Source organism: Chiloscyllium plagiosum, chromosome 20, assembly GCF_004010195.1.
Source record: "Chiloscyllium plagiosum isolate BGI_BamShark_2017 chromosome 20, ASM401019v2, whole genome shotgun sequence".
NCBI classification, from domain to species: domain Eukaryota; kingdom Metazoa; phylum Chordata; class Chondrichthyes; order Orectolobiformes; family Hemiscylliidae; genus Chiloscyllium; species Chiloscyllium plagiosum.
Genome location: NC_057729.1, coordinates 43,650,174 through 43,669,676, shown reverse-complemented (window position 1 = coordinate 43,669,676; position 19,503 = coordinate 43,650,174). Strand labels below are relative to the sequence as shown.

The 19,503-nt window shown below is 42.8% G+C and overlaps 1 protein-coding gene across 1 annotated transcript in view; it reads right to left on the bottom strand.

Moving 5' to 3' along the window:
• The window catches only part of lama5 (laminin, alpha 5), a 300,746-nt gene that overhangs the window by 14,101 nt on the left and 267,142 nt on the right, over window positions 1-19,503 (bottom strand). The window contains exons 65-70 of the mRNA XM_043710073.1: window positions 17,228-17,381; window positions 14,049-14,174; window positions 10,808-10,956; window positions 5,108-5,240; window positions 2,470-2,613; window positions 752-882 (exon numbers count right to left, since the gene is read on the bottom strand). Coding sequence (XP_043566008.1) covers window positions 752-882; window positions 2,470-2,613; window positions 5,108-5,240; window positions 10,808-10,956; window positions 14,049-14,174; window positions 17,228-17,381 — 837 coding nt within the window. The remainder of the gene's footprint in view (window positions 1-751; window positions 883-2,469; window positions 2,614-5,107; window positions 5,241-10,807; window positions 10,957-14,048; window positions 14,175-17,227; window positions 17,382-19,503) is intronic.

Here is a 19,503-nt window from a genome sequence, read left to right as displayed (position 1 = left end):
TTTTAAATATGGGGTCATTCACTGAAAATTATGTTGTGAAGGTTGTTTTTCACCCAGAGTGTAGCCCCTGTCTGGAATTCTCTACCCTAGACAGGTGTGAAGGCTAGATAACGGTATGTTTTTAAAGAGAAGGTCGATGGACTTTCTGAGATATTGAGGAGTTGGTGGCGATGAGAAGCCGGCATGAAAGAGGAGAGACACCCCGGGCAAGCTTGAGGGACCAAATTGCCTACCTCCTGTTCCTATTTTTTCTGTAAACAGGTTGATTATCAACCTACAAATCCTTCCAACACATGCTAATGACACGCTGCATGAGCAAGAGAATTTCCTGGTCAGCCACATGTTGGGAAGAAACTTTGGAACTTCCAGCATCACAATCCAAAGATCCAAACTGAAACGTGCATGTAAAGTGTAGGTCATCACAGCAGTTCAGACTTTGATCCATTCTTAAGCAGTAATGCCCCTATCTTAAATAGTACAAAAACTGCAGCAATAAGACAAGAAACTTCAAGGTGAAATATTTCACCTGAAAGGATATTTAGAAAGAACCTCCCAGCAACAACACTTGCCCAAAACTTGTTGAATTTTTCTGGACAAAGGGATATTTTCAATTATTGCTATGGATAAATAACAATACATTAGAATTTCCTTTTCACAAAGCTATGTATCTTTAGAAATCCTCTGCTTTTTATTTGTCTTAGTTTCCGTTACCTTTAGAAGTATTGACAGTCATGAAAGCCAAGTAACTTACTGTTCATTTGTAATGGAAAAAGAGACATAATGTGGGCTCCCATCTGTATACTCAGTTTGACTTTTAACTTCAGTATTAAATGCCTTAAGTGTCACTAATCCTTGCTTCAGAGAAACTTGACAGTTTCCTTCCTAATAAAGTAAAGAAAAAGATGGTTAAGTTCACTAGGAGGCTGACTATAGTTGTTTATGTTATGACCTAATGTAGTACAGTGTGCCAATAATCAAAACCACTGTTACAGAAGCTGTCACCAAGGTGTAACTATTTAATTAAATTAACAATTTGCCTAACTGACTGCTCGTCACAAATTATGTAATTCACACTAGGTTCCATAATTTAGAGGGAAATAACTATTTATCATAATCAAACTTATCCATTAACAATTGCTAACAAAAACGCATTACTAATCTATTACTATACAATTTAAACTATATCTCTTTAAAATCTCTCTCACATATATTCATTCATGAACGAGACAGATAAAACAGACCTTTGACACAAATATTATGGTGTAATAATACGGACGGGCTGTAAGCTGGAGAGTTATTTCTCACAGTTCCTTTCATTTTAGTTAAGGTGACACAATGATGGACTGATGTGATTTAAGGCAATAGCTCTCCACCATCTTCTCAAGGGCAACTAAGAATAGGCAAGAAATGCTGGCCCTACCAGTGATGCCTACATCCCATGAATGAATAGGAAACACGTAACCGGACTTGACCAAATTACAGGAAAAATAAATTTCCGAAGGTACTTTGTTGTAATTTAGCAGTGTTCAATTTCCATTTTCCATTAGTCCATAAGAAAAATACATTGTCACTTCCACTAACAAATGGATCTGTTAAACCATCTTGTGTCTGGACCGGAGAGTAAATAGTTCTATAACTTTTCATATATTTTAACCATGCATGGTGGCACATTAAGGTCATTCTAATCTAGATGTGTCACACAGCCTGACTAGTTGAATCTCAAAATCAAGCCCATACTGCCTGAACATGAATTACTTCATTGCATCTGCACCATCAATAAACAGACCAAACTTAAATGAAAAAAAACAACAAACTGTCGATGCTGAAAATCTGAAACACAAACAGAAATTGAGTAGGTCTGGCAGCATGTGCATACAGACAGCACAGATAACTTTAGTTCAGTTCTGAAGAAGGGTCACTGGACCTGAAACATTAATTGTGCTTTCTCTCCACACATGCTGCTAAGTTTCTCCAGCAATTTCTGTTTGTGTCACTAAACGTTATTCATTGCTTTGCTAAAATTGAGCCAAACCATTGCAAATTCAGACACCAAACAAGTCGGCAACGGATATTTGGGCTTGGAATTCCTTGAGTTTATGAACTTGGAAATGTATTACCAGGGCTTCAGGCAAATATCAAGCATGAAAACTCAAGGAAACACTAGTACCAAGTGTGCTATGCATGTTAGTATGTTACAGCCAAAGTCTTGACATTTAAATTCCAGCTTGCCCAAAATATCTAAATTTGCTGATTCCATGCCTCATTTATCCCTGGATTTAGTGGAGGGGCAGGGTGCAGATTCAGCAACTGGACTTGTTGTTAAGTTGGAGTCCTGCTCCGCCCCAAATTCCAAGAAATTGGGACCTCAAGATTCTAACTTTTTACACCTTTCTCGTGATCACTTCCGCCCTTCGTGCCACCAACACAAACTGTTAATGTTAGTACTTCTCATTAGCAGTTCACATTTACCGGCGAGGGATAGTAAAACATCAGGGCGTTTCGCTGCTGGGTCTGGAAGCCAAATCCTGAAATGAAGTTGTTGCGAAGCATTGGGACATTCTGAGGGGTCAGGCTCAGATATCCCTGGCCTTTGAAGTCTGCAGAACGTGACACCTGAAATGAAATACAATTGAAGTAATGTTAAACCACTGTCAGGAAAACTATCAGCAACAGATTCTTAATCCAGTTGGTGCACATATTTGACTAAGGAAGAAAGTATCAAGGTACAATAATTATAAATGCCTTTCCACAATTTTTGTGACACTTCTGCTTTTACCTTCCTTCCCTCTCAATAAAACAGAAGCACTGTCTAAGTTGGACATAGTATCTAAAACTCTGCCATGTCAGTCTTACAAGAATTTGTTTTAATTGGGTGGCTTTAGTTTAGCTAATTGTGAGATAGTCTTAAAAATCAACAATATGGATTAATAAATTTAAACACACAATGATATATTATTACATAAACATCATTTCTTTTTCCTAACAGCTAGTATTGTGTATTAAGCTCATAAACCTAAACTCAATGATGTTTTTATTGCGCGATATTTTTCTTTTCCCAAGAAACATTACACTTGAAATTGTTTAAACAACGTTGTATCATTTTTTAATGCACTTGTATAAAATTTGCTTGCTGTGCTTTATTAACAATGGCATTAACTAATTTAAAATAAATAATTCAGTACTTTAATAGGAATTCGAACTTGATACTTGAAGTGATCATCCATTCGCTGGATTCACTGGGACTCCCAAGCTGAATACCGCATATATCAGAATGAATGTACCTGACCAGGCAGCATTAAAATATACTCAATGAAATGGAGATAAAATATGGAGGCTTTGTAACTTGGTATGAAAGTTAATCTATTCTTAAACTTACGAAAGCATTCTAAAAAAACTGACAGCACTTGTTTCCTTCATCCACAGTCAGGAGGTTTTATTATTTATTCTTGGGATGCAGGCATTGCTGACAAGGCCAGCATGTTCTGCCTATCCTGAACTACTCTTAAGGTGATAGTAGTGAGCCATCTTCTTCAACAGCTGCACTCTTTGTGGTGTAGGAGGCCATCACAGTGCTGTAAGGAAAGGAGCTCCAAGATTTTGACCAATGCCAGTAAAGGAACAATTGCAGTGTTGCAAGTTAGGATGGTGTGCAATTTGAGGGCAACAGGTGGGTATGTATCTGTGCTTCTGGGCAACAGAGGTAAAAACATTGGAAGTGTTTTGATTCAGGTTTGGCGAGTCACTGTGAAGCATAGTGTAGAATGTATATACTGCTGTCACAAAGTGCTACTGATGGAGGGGGCAAATACTTAAGGAGTAGATGCAATGTTGACCAAGTGGACCATTTTATCTTGGTTGTTGTCTTTGTTAGAGGTGACTTCAGTCAGGCAGAGAGTATTCCATTCCCTCACATTCCTGATTGTCTCGCGCCATGTAGGTAGTAGACAGGCTTTTGGGAGGAAGGTTGCACATTACCTGCCAGAACATTTGCAACCTTGGACCTACTCTTGTAGCTTCAGTATACATATGGGAATTCTAATTAAATGCCTGATCAATGGCAATCCAAGGGTTTGGCTGGTAGAGGATTCAGTGACGGCAATACCATTGAACATCAAAGTGAGGGGTTCAGCAAAGGACTTTTGAATTTTTTTCTTGTTAGAAACGAGCATTTGCTTACACCAGAGGGGCAAATCGACCCATTGTTTATTGTCCTGGTATTGCTGCAGATGAGCATGAACTCTTTTAGTATCTGAGGTGTCACGAACTATGCTGATCATTGTGCAATCATCATCAAACATCTCACCTCTGACCTTCTCATGAACAGCAGGTCATTAATGAAGCAGCTGAAGATGGTTAGGTGGACAGGGGGGTTGGAAAAATGTCATATATCGTGCAAGTACCTGTAATCCTGGTTGGAAAAATGTTGTATATTGTGCAAGTACCTGTAATCCTGAAGATGGTTAGACCTAGGACACTATCCTGAAGAACTCCTGCAGAGATGTCCTAGAGCTGAGATGATTAGTTCTAACCCTCACAGCCAAACTTCTTTGATGTTGACTCCAACCTGTGGAAAGGACCTCTCTTCTTCACCCAATCCCCACCAACATCAATTCTACCAGTGCTCCTTGATCCTACTCTCAGTCAAATGCTGTTTTGATGTCAAGGACAGTGAATTTCACCTAACAAATGAAATTAAGCTCATTTGTCAATGTTTGAACAACGGCTGGAACAACATCTGGAGTAAAATAGAATCAGATCATCAGTGAACAAACTTTAAGTGAGTCAGTCCTGTTTAATGGCACCATCACACATTTCCATAATGACTAACAGGAGACTGATGGGGTAGTCACTGGCTGGCTGGGATTTGTCCAGCCTCTTGAGGTTTTCTAACAACTGTAGACACACACAGGCACCCATAGATAGCAAGGCAAAAGTAAACACTGGTAAGTGGGACTGCATCATCTAATTATTTATCTGCTAATGAAAATCAGTAAGTCTTTAAACTAACAGTTGCTAAGCAGTGACAAAATCACTTGGATAAGTCCTGAAATGATTCCATTTCTTGTTTGAAGCCATTTAATAAGAGCATCTCAAAGGCAAGACTCACCAGTAGGTTTGTAGAACATCCATAACTGATCCCAATGGTCTTCTCACGTTTCAGATCTAAATTTTTGTCCAGAGCCTTCACGCTGCGCATACAGCCTTTTATAGAGCCCCCTGTCGGGAACTGACTCCTCAGACTGCAAGAGAAAAACATAGTCCAATTAAGGAAACATTTAATAGAAAACAAACCTCAGCAAATGCTGAACTGTGTGGATCAGAACTGCACCAGGCCATATCATTTCACACCTTGGAAAAAGACTTCATGATTTTTTTTTCCAAACTTGCAGTGCATATTTTATATATATGCACCAAAGGGGAGAAAAAATGGGGTTCTGACCACTGAAGTGGGCTCATTTCTGTAGCCATATTAATTTATAAAAGTCTAAGAATTTGGTGAATCTCATCTACCTAGTCAATAGTTGGCGTTCCTGTCCCTAGAGTATAACAGTTTGTGTTCCTGCAATAATGATCCATCTGAATGCATGGTGGGCCTCACATTTTCACTCATAGTGGATGATATTTGCTTGAAGTTTCTGGTTTACAGGAGGGCAGAGATCAGGGGTGTGTGTCCATAGTAAGATGTTGCCATTTGCACCAGAAACTGGATCACCTCCAGTTTAATCTGGATTAGCTCGGGGCAGATCCTCTACATCCTCCTTCAGGGCAGCAAGGTGGCTCAGTGGTTGCACTGCTGCCTCACAGCACCAGGGACTCTTGGGCCATTCCAGCCCTTGGTTACTGACTGTTGGGAGTTTGCACATTCTCCCAGTGTCTGGGTGGGTTTTCTCTGGATGCTCTGGTTTCACCCCCACGGTCCACAGATGTGGGGGCTAGGTGGATTGGTCATGCTAAATTGTATCATAGTGTCCAGGAATGAGTAGGTTAGGTGGATTAGTTTTAATATAGAAGGGCAATATGTGTCAGCGCAGGCTTGGAGGACTGCAGGGCCTAATTTTATGCTGTATTGTTCTTTGATGAGCCATGTGAAATGCAGGGTTAGGATCATGAGCTGGGTCTGGGTGGGATGCAGTTTGGAGGGTTGGTGTGTACTCAGTGGGCAGAATGGTCTGCTTCCACACTATGGGGATTCTATGATTTACACCCAGGAGACAGCGTGAAGGAAAGATAGGGGGAACTTATAGCATAAGAAATAGGAGCAAGGTAGGACTGATAAATTAAACTGCATTTATTTCAATGCAAGGGGTCTAACAGGGAAGGCAGATGAACTCAAGGCATGAATGGGATATCATAGGAATTGCAGAAACATGGCTAAGGGATGGGCAGGACTGGCAGCTTAATGTTCCAGGATAGCAATGCTACAGGAAGGACAGAAAGGGAGGCAAGTGAGGAGGGGGAGTAGTGTTTTTGATAAGGGAGAGCATTACAGCCGTACTTGGGGAGGATATTCCCGGAAATACATCCAGGGAAGTTATTTGGGTGGAACTGAGAAATAAGAAAGGGATGATCACCTTATTGTGATTGTATTTAGACCCTCTAATAGTCAGAGGGAAATTGAGAACTAAATTTGTAAGGATATCTCAGTTATCTGTAAGAATAATAGGGTAGTTACGGTAGAGGATTTTAACTTTCCAAACATTGACTGTGACTGCCATAGTGTTAAGAGTTTAGATGGAGAGGAATTTGTTAAGTGTATAGAAGAAAATTTTCTAATTCAGTATGCGGATGTACCTACTAGAGAAGGTGCAAAACTTGGCCTACTTTTGGGAAATAAGGCAGGGCAGATGACTGAGGTGTCAGTGGGGGTGCACTTTGGGGCCAGCGACCATAATTCTATTAGTTTTAAAATAATGATGGAAAAGGATAGACCAGATCTAAAAGTTGAAGTTCTAAATTGGAGGAGGGCTAATTTTCAAAAGCTGATTTGGCAAGAACTTTCAAACGCTGATTGGGCGCAGATGTTTGCAGGTAAAGGGACGGCTGGAAAATGGGAAGCCTTCAGAAATGAGATAACGAGGGTCCAGAGAAAGTATGTTCCTGTTAGGGTGAAAGGAAAGGCTGGTAGGTGTAGGGAATGCTGGATGACTAAAGAAATTGAGGATTTAGTTAAGAAAAAGGAAGCATATGTCAGATATAGGCAGGATAGATCGAGTGAATCCTTAGAAGAGTATAAAGGAAGTAGGAGTATACTTCATAGGGAAATCAGGAGGGCAAAAAAGGGACATGAGATAGCTTTGGCAAATAGAGTTAAGGAGAACCCAAAGGGTTTTTACAAATATATTAAAGGACAAAAGGGTAACTAGGGAGAGAATAGGGCCCCTCAAAGACTAGCAAGATGGCCTTTGTGTGGAGCCGCAGGAGATGGGCAGATACTAAATAAGTATTTTGCAATCGTATTTACTGTGGAAAAGAACATGGAAGATATAGAATGTAGTGAAATAGATAGTGACATCTTGAAAAATATCCATATTACAGAGGAGGAAGTGCTGGATGTCTTGAAATGCATAAAAGTGGATAAATACCCAGGACCTGATCAGGTATACCCTAGAACTCTGTGGGAAGCTAGGGAAGTGATTGCTGGGCCTCTTACTGAGATATTTGTATCATCGATAGTCACAAATATCGATTTGGAGGTTGGCAAACGTGGTGCCACTGTTTAAGAAGGATGGTAAGGACAAGCCAGGGAACTATAGACCGGTGAGCCTGACGTCAGTGGTGGGCAAGTTGTTGGAGGGAATCCTGAGGGACAGGATGTACATGTATTTGAAAAGGCAAGGAATGATTAGGGATAGTCAACATGACTTTGTTCATGGGAAATCATGTCTCACAAACTTAATTGAGTTTTTTAAAGAAGTAATGAAGAGGATTGATGAGGGCAGAGCGGTAGATGTGATCGACATGGACTTCAGTAAGTCGTTTGACAAGGTTCCTCATGGGAGACTGGTGAGCAAGGTTAGATCTCATGGAATACAGGAGAACTAGCCATTTGGATACAGAACTGGCTCAAAGGTAGAAGACAGAGGGTGGTAGTGGAGGGTTGCTTTGCAGACTGGAGGTCTGTGACCAGTGGAGTGCCACAAGGATCGGTGCTGGGTCCACTACTTTTAATCATTTATATAAATGATTTGGATTTGAGTATAAGAGGTACAGTTAGTAAGTTTGTTGATGACATCAAAATTGGAGCGAAGAAGTTCACCTCAGATTACAACAGGATCTGGACCAGATGGGCCAATGGGTGGAGAAGTGGCAGATGGAGTTTAACCTAGATAAATGTGAGGTGCTTCATTTTGGGAAAGCAAATCTTAGCAGTACTTATACATTTAATGGTAAGGTCCTAGGGAGTGATGCTGAACAAAGAGACCTTGGAGTGCAGGTTCATAGCTCCTTGAAAGTGGAGTCGCAGGTAGATAGGATAGTGAAGATGACATTTGGTATGCTTTCCTTTATTGGTCAGAGTATTGAGTACAGGAGTTGAGGGGTCATGTTGCAGCTGTACAGGATATTGGTTAGGCCACTTTTGGAATATTGTATACAATTCTGGTCTCCTTCCTTTCAGAAGGATGTTGTGAAACTTGAAAGGGTGCAGAAACGATTTACAAGGATGTTGCCAGGGTTGGAGGATCTGAGCTTTAGGAAGAGGTTGAATAGGCTAGGGCTGTTTTCCCTGGAGCGTTGGAGGCTGAGGGGTGACCTTAAACAGGTTTATAAAATCATGAGGGGCATGGATAGGGTAAATAGACAAAGTCTTTTCCCTGGGGTGGGGGAGTCAAGAACTAGAGGGCATAGGTTTAGGGCGAGTGGGAAAAGATATAAAAGAGACCTACGGGGCAACTTTTTCACGCAGAGGGTGGTACGTGTATGGAATGTGTTTGCCAGAGGATGTGGTGGAGGCTGGTACAATCGCAACATTTAAAAGGCATCTAGATGGGTATAGGAATAGGAAGAGTTTGGAGGGATATGGGCCAGGTGCTGGCAGGTGAGACTAGATTGGGTTGGGACATCTGGTGTGCGTGGACGAGTTAGACCGAAGAATCTGTTTCTGTGCTGTACATTTCTATGACTATGACTCTATGAGTGGAAGCAAAGTCATTCGGCCCATCGAGTCCACTCTGCCATTTAATCATGGCTGATGGGCGTTTCAATTTCACTTACCTGCACTCTCCTCGTAGCTTTTAATTCCTTGCGAGATCAAGAATTTATCAATCTCTGTCTTGCAGACACCCAACATTCCAGCCTTCACTGCACTCTGTGGCAATGAATTTCACAGGCCCACCATATACTGGCGAAAGTAATGTCTCATTTCTGTTCTAAATTGACCCCTTCTAATGTTTAGACTGTGCCCATGGGTCTCAGTCTCCCCGCCTAACAGAAACAACTTCCCAGCGTCCACCCTTTCTAAGCTATGCATTCTATTGCAAGTTTCTATTTGATCTCCCCTCAACCTTCTAAACTCTAATGAACACAATCCCAGGATCCTCAGCCGTTCATCATATGTTAGGCCTACCATTCCAGGGATTATCTGTGTGAATCGCCACTGGACATGCTCCAGTGCCAGTATGTCCTTCCTGAGATGTGGGGCCCAAAGTTGGACAGAATATTCTAATGGGGCCTAACTAAAGCTTTATAAAGTCTCAGAAGCACATTGCTGCTTTTATATTCCAACCCTCTGGAGAACCAACTTCTTGGTTATATGAATTCTGCCCTTTGGTACAACCACTGTTTGACTGGAAGGAGCCTGGTCTGAAAACTGATTTGATGGTGCTGGTGTTGGACTGGGGTGTACAAAGTTAAAAATCACACAACACCAGGTGATAGTCCAACAGATTTAACTGGAAGCACTAGCCTTCGGAGTGCCACTCCTGATGACAACCACCTGATGAAGGAGCGGGCTCTGAAAGCTAGTGTGCTTCCGTAGAGACCACTCCCTCCGCGACTCCCTTGTCAGATCCACACCCCCCACCGACCCAACCACCACTCCGGTGTTGTGTGATTTTTAACTTTGTCTGAAAACTGGCCTCAAAGCCTGAAGGAGAGCTTCTCCCGAGAAGGAAAATCAATCCCAGGGACAATCTATTGATTCTGTAAGTTCCTGTTTCCTTTTGGGGAGCGGTTGAAATGTCTTGCTCTCCCTCTGGCATGGAAAGCTTGCCAGCAGGCACTCCACTCCTCAGTTTTGTTTACATTCCTTCTTGGAATGCCAGCATCACTGGCAATGCCAGGATTTATTGACCATCCCTAATTACCCTTGAAATGGAGTGACTTGCTTGGGTCGTATTAGAGAAGAATTGAGAGATCCGGATTCACATACAGGTCAGACTGATGCCAGATTTTCTCAAGGGTAAAATTAAATCAGATGGATTTTTTTTAGTGACTATCCAATAACTCTACATTCATTATTCATGACACTAACATTTAATTCCATCTTTATGAATGACTAGTAATTGCATTTAAACTCCCCCAGCTGCTGTAATGAGATTTGAACTCATGGCTCTGGAAACCAGATCTCATGGTTACTAGTCCAGGAACATTACCATTATGCTACTCTCCTTGGTTGCACTAAGGCAAGCAAAGACTGTCAAGTACAATTTCTTAATCGGTTCTGGTGTTAGGTTCCACTGAAACCATTATGGCCAATTTTTACTTGGTTGACTTGCTGGCAACAGATACTCATGGGGAGCCTTTGATTTGGGATTTCCTTGCACCTTTAGGATTTTATCAGCAACTCCATTGCTCTCCTGAATCTTACTTGTCTGGGAGTTTCTCTACAGGCACTCCGCCAAGATAGTACTTGGAAATCGAAGGACGTGATGCATCTCGTTCAGAAGAAAGAACAGTTTTCCGGTCCACACGTACATAAATCTTCACTTTTTTGGAAAATACCATAATTATCTGGATCTGGAAAACAAATGTACTGTATATAAAGTGATCAAGGAAGGAAAGAATCAGTTTTATTGAATTAGATTAGACTACACAAGAGTCCCCTTTTCATAATGAAAGGCCTTTCTCTTGATGGACACTGATTTGATCACCCACAAACTCAGCCATTCTAGTTACAATCATAACTGAAGTACATCTTTGCAATATTCACATGGAATGTTGTGTGCAGGGAGCAGAAAGTAACTTACGTTTTTGCACAAATGCCAATTGTAATGCCACTCTGCAGACCAGCCACTCTCAGCTTGGTTTCAGAAGGTAGAGGCTTCAAGTCTCACTCCAGGAGTCGGACAATAATGTAGGCTGACAGTATAATGTGATACCAAGGGAGTGCTGCACGGTCAGGTATGTCATTATTTGGACACAATATTAAAGTGAGACCTGTCCACCCTGCCAGGTGAGTGTAATGGATCACCCAGTATCATTTCAAAAGGAAAGGGAAGCTATCCTAGGTGTCCTGTCTATTATTTACCCCTCAGTCAACTGAACTGAAACAGGTTATCCGAACAATTTACTGCATTTCTGTTTGTGGGAGCTTGCTGCGTACAGAATGGTTGCTGAATTTCATACAAATATCAATGGCTACATTTCAAGAAATCATTCAAAGGCTGGAGAGTTCTTATGGAGACCATGGAGGGTGCCATATAAATGCAAGTCCTTCATTCTTCAGCTTAAGGAAACAAAGTGCTGTTACATTTTTTAAGATAATGAGTCACTGATGTGTATGTTAGTCAAGGCAGTTTTGACATCACGTTGTCCAACTAGAATCCTTGAAATGGCAACCAAGAACGATAACATTGTGACTAATCTAACCTCTGTTATTCCAGTCAGGTGACTGAACGCTATTGGAAGCGATTACGTTGAAATGGTTCCAACTTGCTACATATCTACCTCACTGAGCTCAATGTCACATGCTCAGCCCAATACATCCCAGGACAGGACCAAAGCATGCATTACTGATTGCTCTCTCTACCTCACTGCCCTCCATGCCTTAGATAATGCAACACGTCTGGGGAGCCAACGGAACTGAGGGTGCGTTGCACAACAGCTGCACAGCATCCTAAGAGCAGCCATGGGATTAGAATACATCGCTCATTTTAAAACAACTTGCCAATTTAAATTGGTCAGGCTTTGTGGAAGTGCATGCTGACATCAGTCTGAAAAATAAATTTAAAATAGGCTCTTCTATCACTTCGAGACAACCTGCAACTCAGTACAGCAGCTGATTTTAGTAAATCTTTTAACGGACAAAGAGCTTAAATACTTTCAGACAATTATTTGGAATGAGGAAGGAAAAGAAGTTGCCATTGAACGGTCCAAGGTGATGAATATATCTTCCAGGTAGAGCCTGATATAAACACCAAATAGGTCAGAGGTTCTAATGTTGGTATCCCATTTCTTTTATTCATTCACGGGATGTGTTGTTGCTGGCTGGGTCAGCATTTACTGTCCATCCCTAAATGTCCTGAAGGTAGTACTGGTGAGTTGTCTTCTTGAACTACTGCAGTTTGTAGAGTGTAGGGCCAGTTGTTAGGGAGGAAGTTCCAGAATTTTTACCCAAGAGCTCTGATGGAGCAGTTATCATGGTTTCAAGTCAGGATGATGTGCGGGACCAAAAGAGAAAATGTTGGAAAATCTCAGCAGGTCTGGCAGCATCTGTAAGGAGAGAAAAGAGCTGACGTTTCGAGTCTAACTGACCCTTCGTCAAAGCTCACTGAGGAAGGAAATATTGCTGTGGAGGCGAGACTTAGTAAATACCTTGTCTAACAGTGAGAGAGAAAAGGAAAGCAGTGAAGGTGGGGGTGGGGTGGGGCAGAGACAAATGAAAATCCTGTCGGAGAGAAGAGCAGTACTTCTTTAGGGTAGGCATCCCTGGAAGAGAGGTGGCAGTGGGTTAAACACTGGATACAAGCAAATTACTGCGGATGCTGGAATCTGAAACCAAAAGAGAAAATGCTGGAAAATCTCTCCTGGTCTGGCAGCAAAGGGTCAGTTACACTCGAAACGTCAGCTCTTTTCTCTCCTTACAGATGCTGCCAGACCTGCTATTTTCCAGCATTTTCTCTTTTGGTTTCAGATTCCAGCATCCGCAGTAATTTGCTTTTATTATGATGTGCGGGAATTGGAGTTACACCAAATGTCCCCACACATCTACTACCCTTGTCCTTCTAGAGGATAGCAGTCATGACTTTGGAACATACTATTGAGGGGAGTTACTACAGTGGACCTTGTTGATGGTACATAACTATTACTGAGCATCGGGGCAGAGAGGGTGCGGGTTGAAGGTGGTGGATGGGGTGCCAAATCATTTGGGCAGCTGTGTCCTGGGTGATGTCAACTTTCTTGAGCCTTGCTGAAGCTGCACTCACCCAGAGTGGTGTGCCTTGCCAATGGTGGACAAGCTTTGGGGGAATAAGAGAGCTGAGTTATTGACTGCAGGATTTCTAACCTCTGACCTAATCCTGTAGCTATAGTATTTAAATAGCTGAAAATGTGTTGCTGGAAAAGCGCAGCAGGTCAGGCAGCATCCAAGGAGCAGGAGAATCGACGTTTCGGGCATGAGCCCTTCAGATTCCTGAAGAAGGGCTCAGCCCGAAACGTTGATTCTCCTGCTCCTTGGATGCTGCCTGACCTGCTGCGCTTTTCCAGCAACACATTTTCAGCTCTGATCTCCAGCATCTGCAGTCCTCACTTTCTCTTATTTAAATAGATGGCCCAGTTCAGTACCTGGTCAATGGTACGATGATGATTCTCATGAAAAGATAGTTGTTCTCATGAACCTTGTTCCTTTTAAGCGGGAAACAGTCATCTATGACATGCTTTTCCACCTCTTTCCAGCCTCAATGCATTGAACTGCAAATGCAGCACAACTCTGACTCATTAATTCTAGAGATTCCAGAATTCAGCCCATCCTCCTACACACAGTTAATCTGCACAGGATTAAATTGAAACTTGGCACTGATTCACTTCAGTATCTTCCCCTCTCAGTCAGAGTCCTGCACTCTAGTCTCCTTCCCCTTCAAACAGATTTCTTAATTTTAAAAAGCAGTTACCTGATGGGGAAATCCATCACTGAGTAAGTTTTGATTTTCATTGTTGCGCTCAATTTTGAGTTCGTTGTTTAAGTAAACAAACAGAACAAGTTTTCCATTCTCAATGGTCAGACAGAGGTATTTTTCCTACAAAAGAATTGCAGACTTGAAATCAGAAAAAAAACAGAAATTAAAACAATACAAAAAATGTTTTCTGGTTTATTTCATTACCCTGGAAATATGTTTTTAGGCAGAAAATACTGAAAGGCACTACAGAGATTTATAAACAAACAACGCAACTTTCAGTAACATGCAGTTAAATACAATTCAATTAATGGTGAGACATTATAATGTTGCTGCCTGTGTTGATGCAGATTGCAATGATTCAAACGAAGCAAATCAAAGGCACTTGTGGCATGAGTTGTCAGGGCAAGGCAGCCCTGTCTGATATTTGTTTCTCCAAAGTCAAAAATGGTTCAAGTAACATAACCATGGGCACTGTAAAGACTGAACACCATATCAACATATCATTGACTGTTCAGATTCTGAGTATAAATGAAGCATCATTCCTTCGTACTGACTTTAGTTAATTCTTCAGATAATCACATGGCTCATTACTTAATTACTCAAATGCTTAAGTGCCTCCTAATTCGGATAAGCCTTTCTGTACTTCAGTTAAATCGCTGCTCCTTGTATGTTTGGACAAACCAACTCCAAGCGGCCATTAAGACAGGCTGACAAGTGCACCCCTTCCTACTCGCCACCGTGTCTCACACTAACTCACACACATTCCCCGCTCCATTGTCAAATAGGAGCTGGGAGATAGAATGAGAAACTCTGCTGATGATGTTATTTCTACAAAGCTTAGCTTGCAGTGATACACTGGCCTATCTCAGCTGGGAACAGAAGTTGGCATGTGCCTGTGCTCAATCCCACAGAGAAGTAAAACCCAATAAAACATATTGGGTGTCTCCCAACCTCAATAATATTACACTGATTCAAGGTTTGAAGCCTAAACAAAAGTTCCAATTGGGGGGAAAATCTGCTTTAAAATCTTGTTATGGATTTCTCTCTTCAAATGTTTCAAATTTCATTTTAAATGAAACTCCATTCCAATAAGGCATGCTGTGCTGTTTTGTTACCAATGCAGGAACTTACAAGATGGGTAGGTTTTAAAATATCCTCTCTAACTCAAAATTAAACACAGTGTTCTGAATGGGCTTGGTGTAGTAATATTCATCTTAGTATAGTAATACTCATCTTAGTGTAGCAATACTCATCTACCTGGAGACGAGTCCATATGATCTGTCATTGGAACCCATAGAAAATGTCTATGCCAGACAACAAACATAAAACTACACAAATCTCATTTACCTGCACTTGGCCAATAGCCTATGCCCTGGCATTTTAACTACTCATCCAGATGCTTCTTAAATCTTGCGAGAATACCTGCCTCTATCACTCTTTTAGGCAGTATCTGTCCCACATACCTACTACCCTCTGGGTGAAAAGATTCTCAGATCTCCTCTAAACTACTTGCTCCTGTCCTTAAACATCCGCTCTCTTGTCTTAGAGGCTTCTATCATGGGGAAGAGATTCTCATGATTTTCCACATCTATCATAATTTTGTATCCCTCGATCAGATCCAAAATCCCTCAGCCTCCTGTGTTCCAAGGAAAACACAGTCAGCCTATCCTGTCTCTCCTCATAACTGAGATTTTTCATCCCATGCAAAACCTGGTGAATATCCTTTGCACCCTCTCCAGTGCAATCATGTCCTTTCGATAGTTTGGTGACCAGAACTACACACAGTATTCCATCGGTGGCCTAACCAATGTTTTATAAAGTTGTAACAAGACTTTCTCGCTCCTATTCTATGGTCCAGCTAATGAAGCTGGAAATGTGTTGCTGGAAAAGCGCAGCAGGTCAGGCAGCATCCAGGGAACAGGAGAATCGACGTTTCGGGCATAAGCCCTTCTTCAGACACATTCCTGCGCTTTTCCAGCAACACATTTCCAGCTCTGATCTCCAGCATCTGCAGACCTCACTTTCTCCAGCTAATGAAGTCAAGCATCCTGTATGCCTTCTTCCCCATTCTGTCTACCTTGCTGACACCTTCAAGGATTTACAGACTTGTACACTGAAGTCCCTTTGTTCCTCAGTATTCCCTTGGGAACTACCATTCTTTCTGTGTGTCCTTCCATTATCAGATCTCACAAAATAAAGCACCTCGCACCTATCGAGATTAAATTCCATCTGACATCGCTCTGCCCAAATTACCAACTGATCAATAGGAGACTGTAGCTTGAGATCATCCCCCTCCCCATCAACACCACCAATTTTCATGCAATCTGCAAATTTACTAATTATATCTTCTACATTCACATCCAAGTGTTAAGTGTTAATGTAAATAACAAGCAGCAAGGATCCCGACACTGACCTCTGGTGGGGGGGGGGGGGGCGCACAGGCTTCCAATCACAAAAACAACCCTCCACCATCACTTTTTGCCTCTGATTTGTAAGGCAATTGTGGACCCACTTAGCCAACTTGCCCTGGGTCCAATGGGCTCTGACCTTTTGGACCAGCCTTCCATATGGGATCTTGTCAAAGGATAGAGGGAGAGGGGGTCAGTGACCCCGAGACAGGACGTGTGGGGGTCAGTGACCCCGGGACAGGGGGAGTGGCAATAGGTGACCCCGGGACAGAGGGAGGGGGAGTCAGTGACCCCGGGACAGAGGGAGGGGGGGCATCAGCGACCGCGGGACAGGGGGAGAGGGGATCAGCGACCGCGGGACAGGGGGAGAGGGGATCAGCGACCGCGGGACAGGGGGAGAGGGGATCAGCGACCGCGGGACAGGGGGAGAGGGGATCAGCGACCGCGGGACAGGGGGAGAGGGGATCAGCGACCGCGGGACAGGGGGAGAGGGGATCAGCGACCGCGGGACAGGGGGAGAGGGGATCAGCGACCGCGGGACAGGGGGAGAGGGGATCAGCGACCGCGGGACAGGGGGAGAGGGGATCAGCGACCGCGGGACAGGGGGAGAGGGGTGGATCAGTGACCCCGGCACAGGGGGAGGGGGGGATCAGTGACCCCGGGACAGGGGGAGGGGGGGTCAGCGACCTCAGGACAGACTGACACACAGCAGCCTGCCTGGACGCATTGAGAATTAAAGGTGAAAATGAGAAAGCGAAGACCCACCTTTTCCTGCATGAAGAAGAGGATTCCAGAGTAAGAAACAATCCGAACCTCTTGTTCAAAACGAGACACGGAGGAAAATGAACCTGGCATTTTGATTTCGGCATATCCTGTACCATCAAAGTAAGCACTGTCTGGACCCTGAGTCGATTTGAACCTATAACAGGAGCACAGTTATTAGAGGCAATTCTGTGGGAGATTGGGATTGGTTGCTGCTGTATCAATGTCGGTCAAACACACCACTCTAATGTTGAGCAGCATCTATGGAGGGCAGAAACAGAGCAAACACATCAAGCAAATGATGTCGTCTGGCCATCAATCTGCAATGTTAACTGCGACATCTCTGCTGAAGCTACCTGACCTGCTGAGTGCTTTCCATATTCAAATTGCAAATTCTATGATTTACAGTATTTTGCTTTTGTTTACGAACAGGAAGTCAGATTCGACCTTTTATAAATACCAGCTCTTTCAGCACATAAATGTCACTGAATGCCAATTGATAGGGTACCATTCAGATTTGTATTTTTGTAAAATCAAGTACAAAATTAGGGAAATATCCCTCGATAATCACCCACATTCTCAATTTCCAAGGTAACATGGAGAGAGTGGCCTGGCCTGAGCCTATTCCTCTGATGCACACAAATATTTCAAACCTCAAAACTGCTGTGAGCAGGAATCCTCCAGCCTGCAATAACGTTTGCAATTGTATAATCTATTTAAAATTTACAAGAGCAACAGAGTCAAGTCAGAGCCACGAGCAATGTTGGGGCGGTGATGGTGAACAGTTGGGGAGAACGTTACCACATGTTTAAAATTACTGCTTGCATTTCGAGAGCTGTCAGAGAAGCGCAATAAAAAATTATATAACCGCAGCCCCATGGGCATATTGAAATGGAGCAAGGAAGTGGGGGCTGGCATGACTGTAATAGCCCCACCCCTTCCTACTGCAATCCCATTTGGGCAGCAAGAAGGAAAAATGGCAGAGGAGTGGCCAGAGAGACAATGTATAAAATTGGAAATGGCTGAGAAAAACTGTCCCTGGCTTGGCTGGCATTTTGCCAGCTGCTGGTGAAACTTTGCAGACTCTAGACGGGTAGTTGTAGGTCAGGGTATGCCCTTGTTATTAGGTACTCCAGATCCACAGAATGGCACACCCAGTAAGTGACTGATGCTCTGCTTGCCCTCTGTGGCATGCCCCACTCACTCTATAGACCAGCCTTACTGATACCCCCTCTCCTTAATCCAATAACCTGACTACAGCCCATTGGAACACCTTCATCCTCCAATATGGCCCCAGCATTGACATCCCACTGACTGACCCTCTGGCTGGGCCTGAGCTGCCATCCTTAATAGGACAACTACAGTGCCAGCCACATTATGGGTTGGCACTGGCATAAAGTATCTCCAGATCTCACCTGCATGCTTGCCTTCATTGACTGGTGTACAAGAACACCCAGATCTCTCTGTACTGCCCCTTTACATAAATTGATTCCATTTAGGTAGTAATCTGCCTTCCTGTTCTTGTCACCAAAGTGGATAACCATACATTTATCCACATTAAACTGCATCTGCCATGCATCTGTCCACTCACCTAACCTGTTCAGGTCACCCTGTAATCTCCTAACATCCTCCTCACATTTCACCCTGCCAACCAGCTTTGTATCATCAGCAAATTTGCTAATGTTACTATTAATACCATCTTCAATATCATTAATATATATTGTAAAAAGCTGCGGCCCCAGCACTGATCTCTGTGGTACCCCACTGGTCACCGCTTGTCATTCCGAAAGGGAGCCGTTTATCACTACTCTTTGTTTCCTGTCAGCCAACCAATTTTCAATCCAAGTCAGTACTTTGCACCCAATACCATGCGCCCTAATTTTGCTCTCTAACCTACTATGTGGGATTTTATTAAAGGCTTTCTGAAAGTCCAGGTACACTACATCCACTGGATCTCCTTTGTCCATCTTCAGAGTTACATCCTCAAAAAATTCCAGAAGATTAGTCAAACATGATTTCCCCTTCATAAATCCATGCTGACTCTGACCTATCCCGTTACTGCTATCCAGATGTGTCGTAATTTCATCCTTTATAATTGACTCCAGCATCTTTCCCACCACTGAGGTCAGACTAACTGGTCTATAATTTCTTGTTTTCTCTCTCACTCCTTTCTTAAAAAGTGGTACAACATTAGCCACCCTCCAATCCGCAGGAACCGACCCCGAATCTATTGAACTCTGGAAAATAATCACCAATGCATCCACGATTTCTAGAGCCAC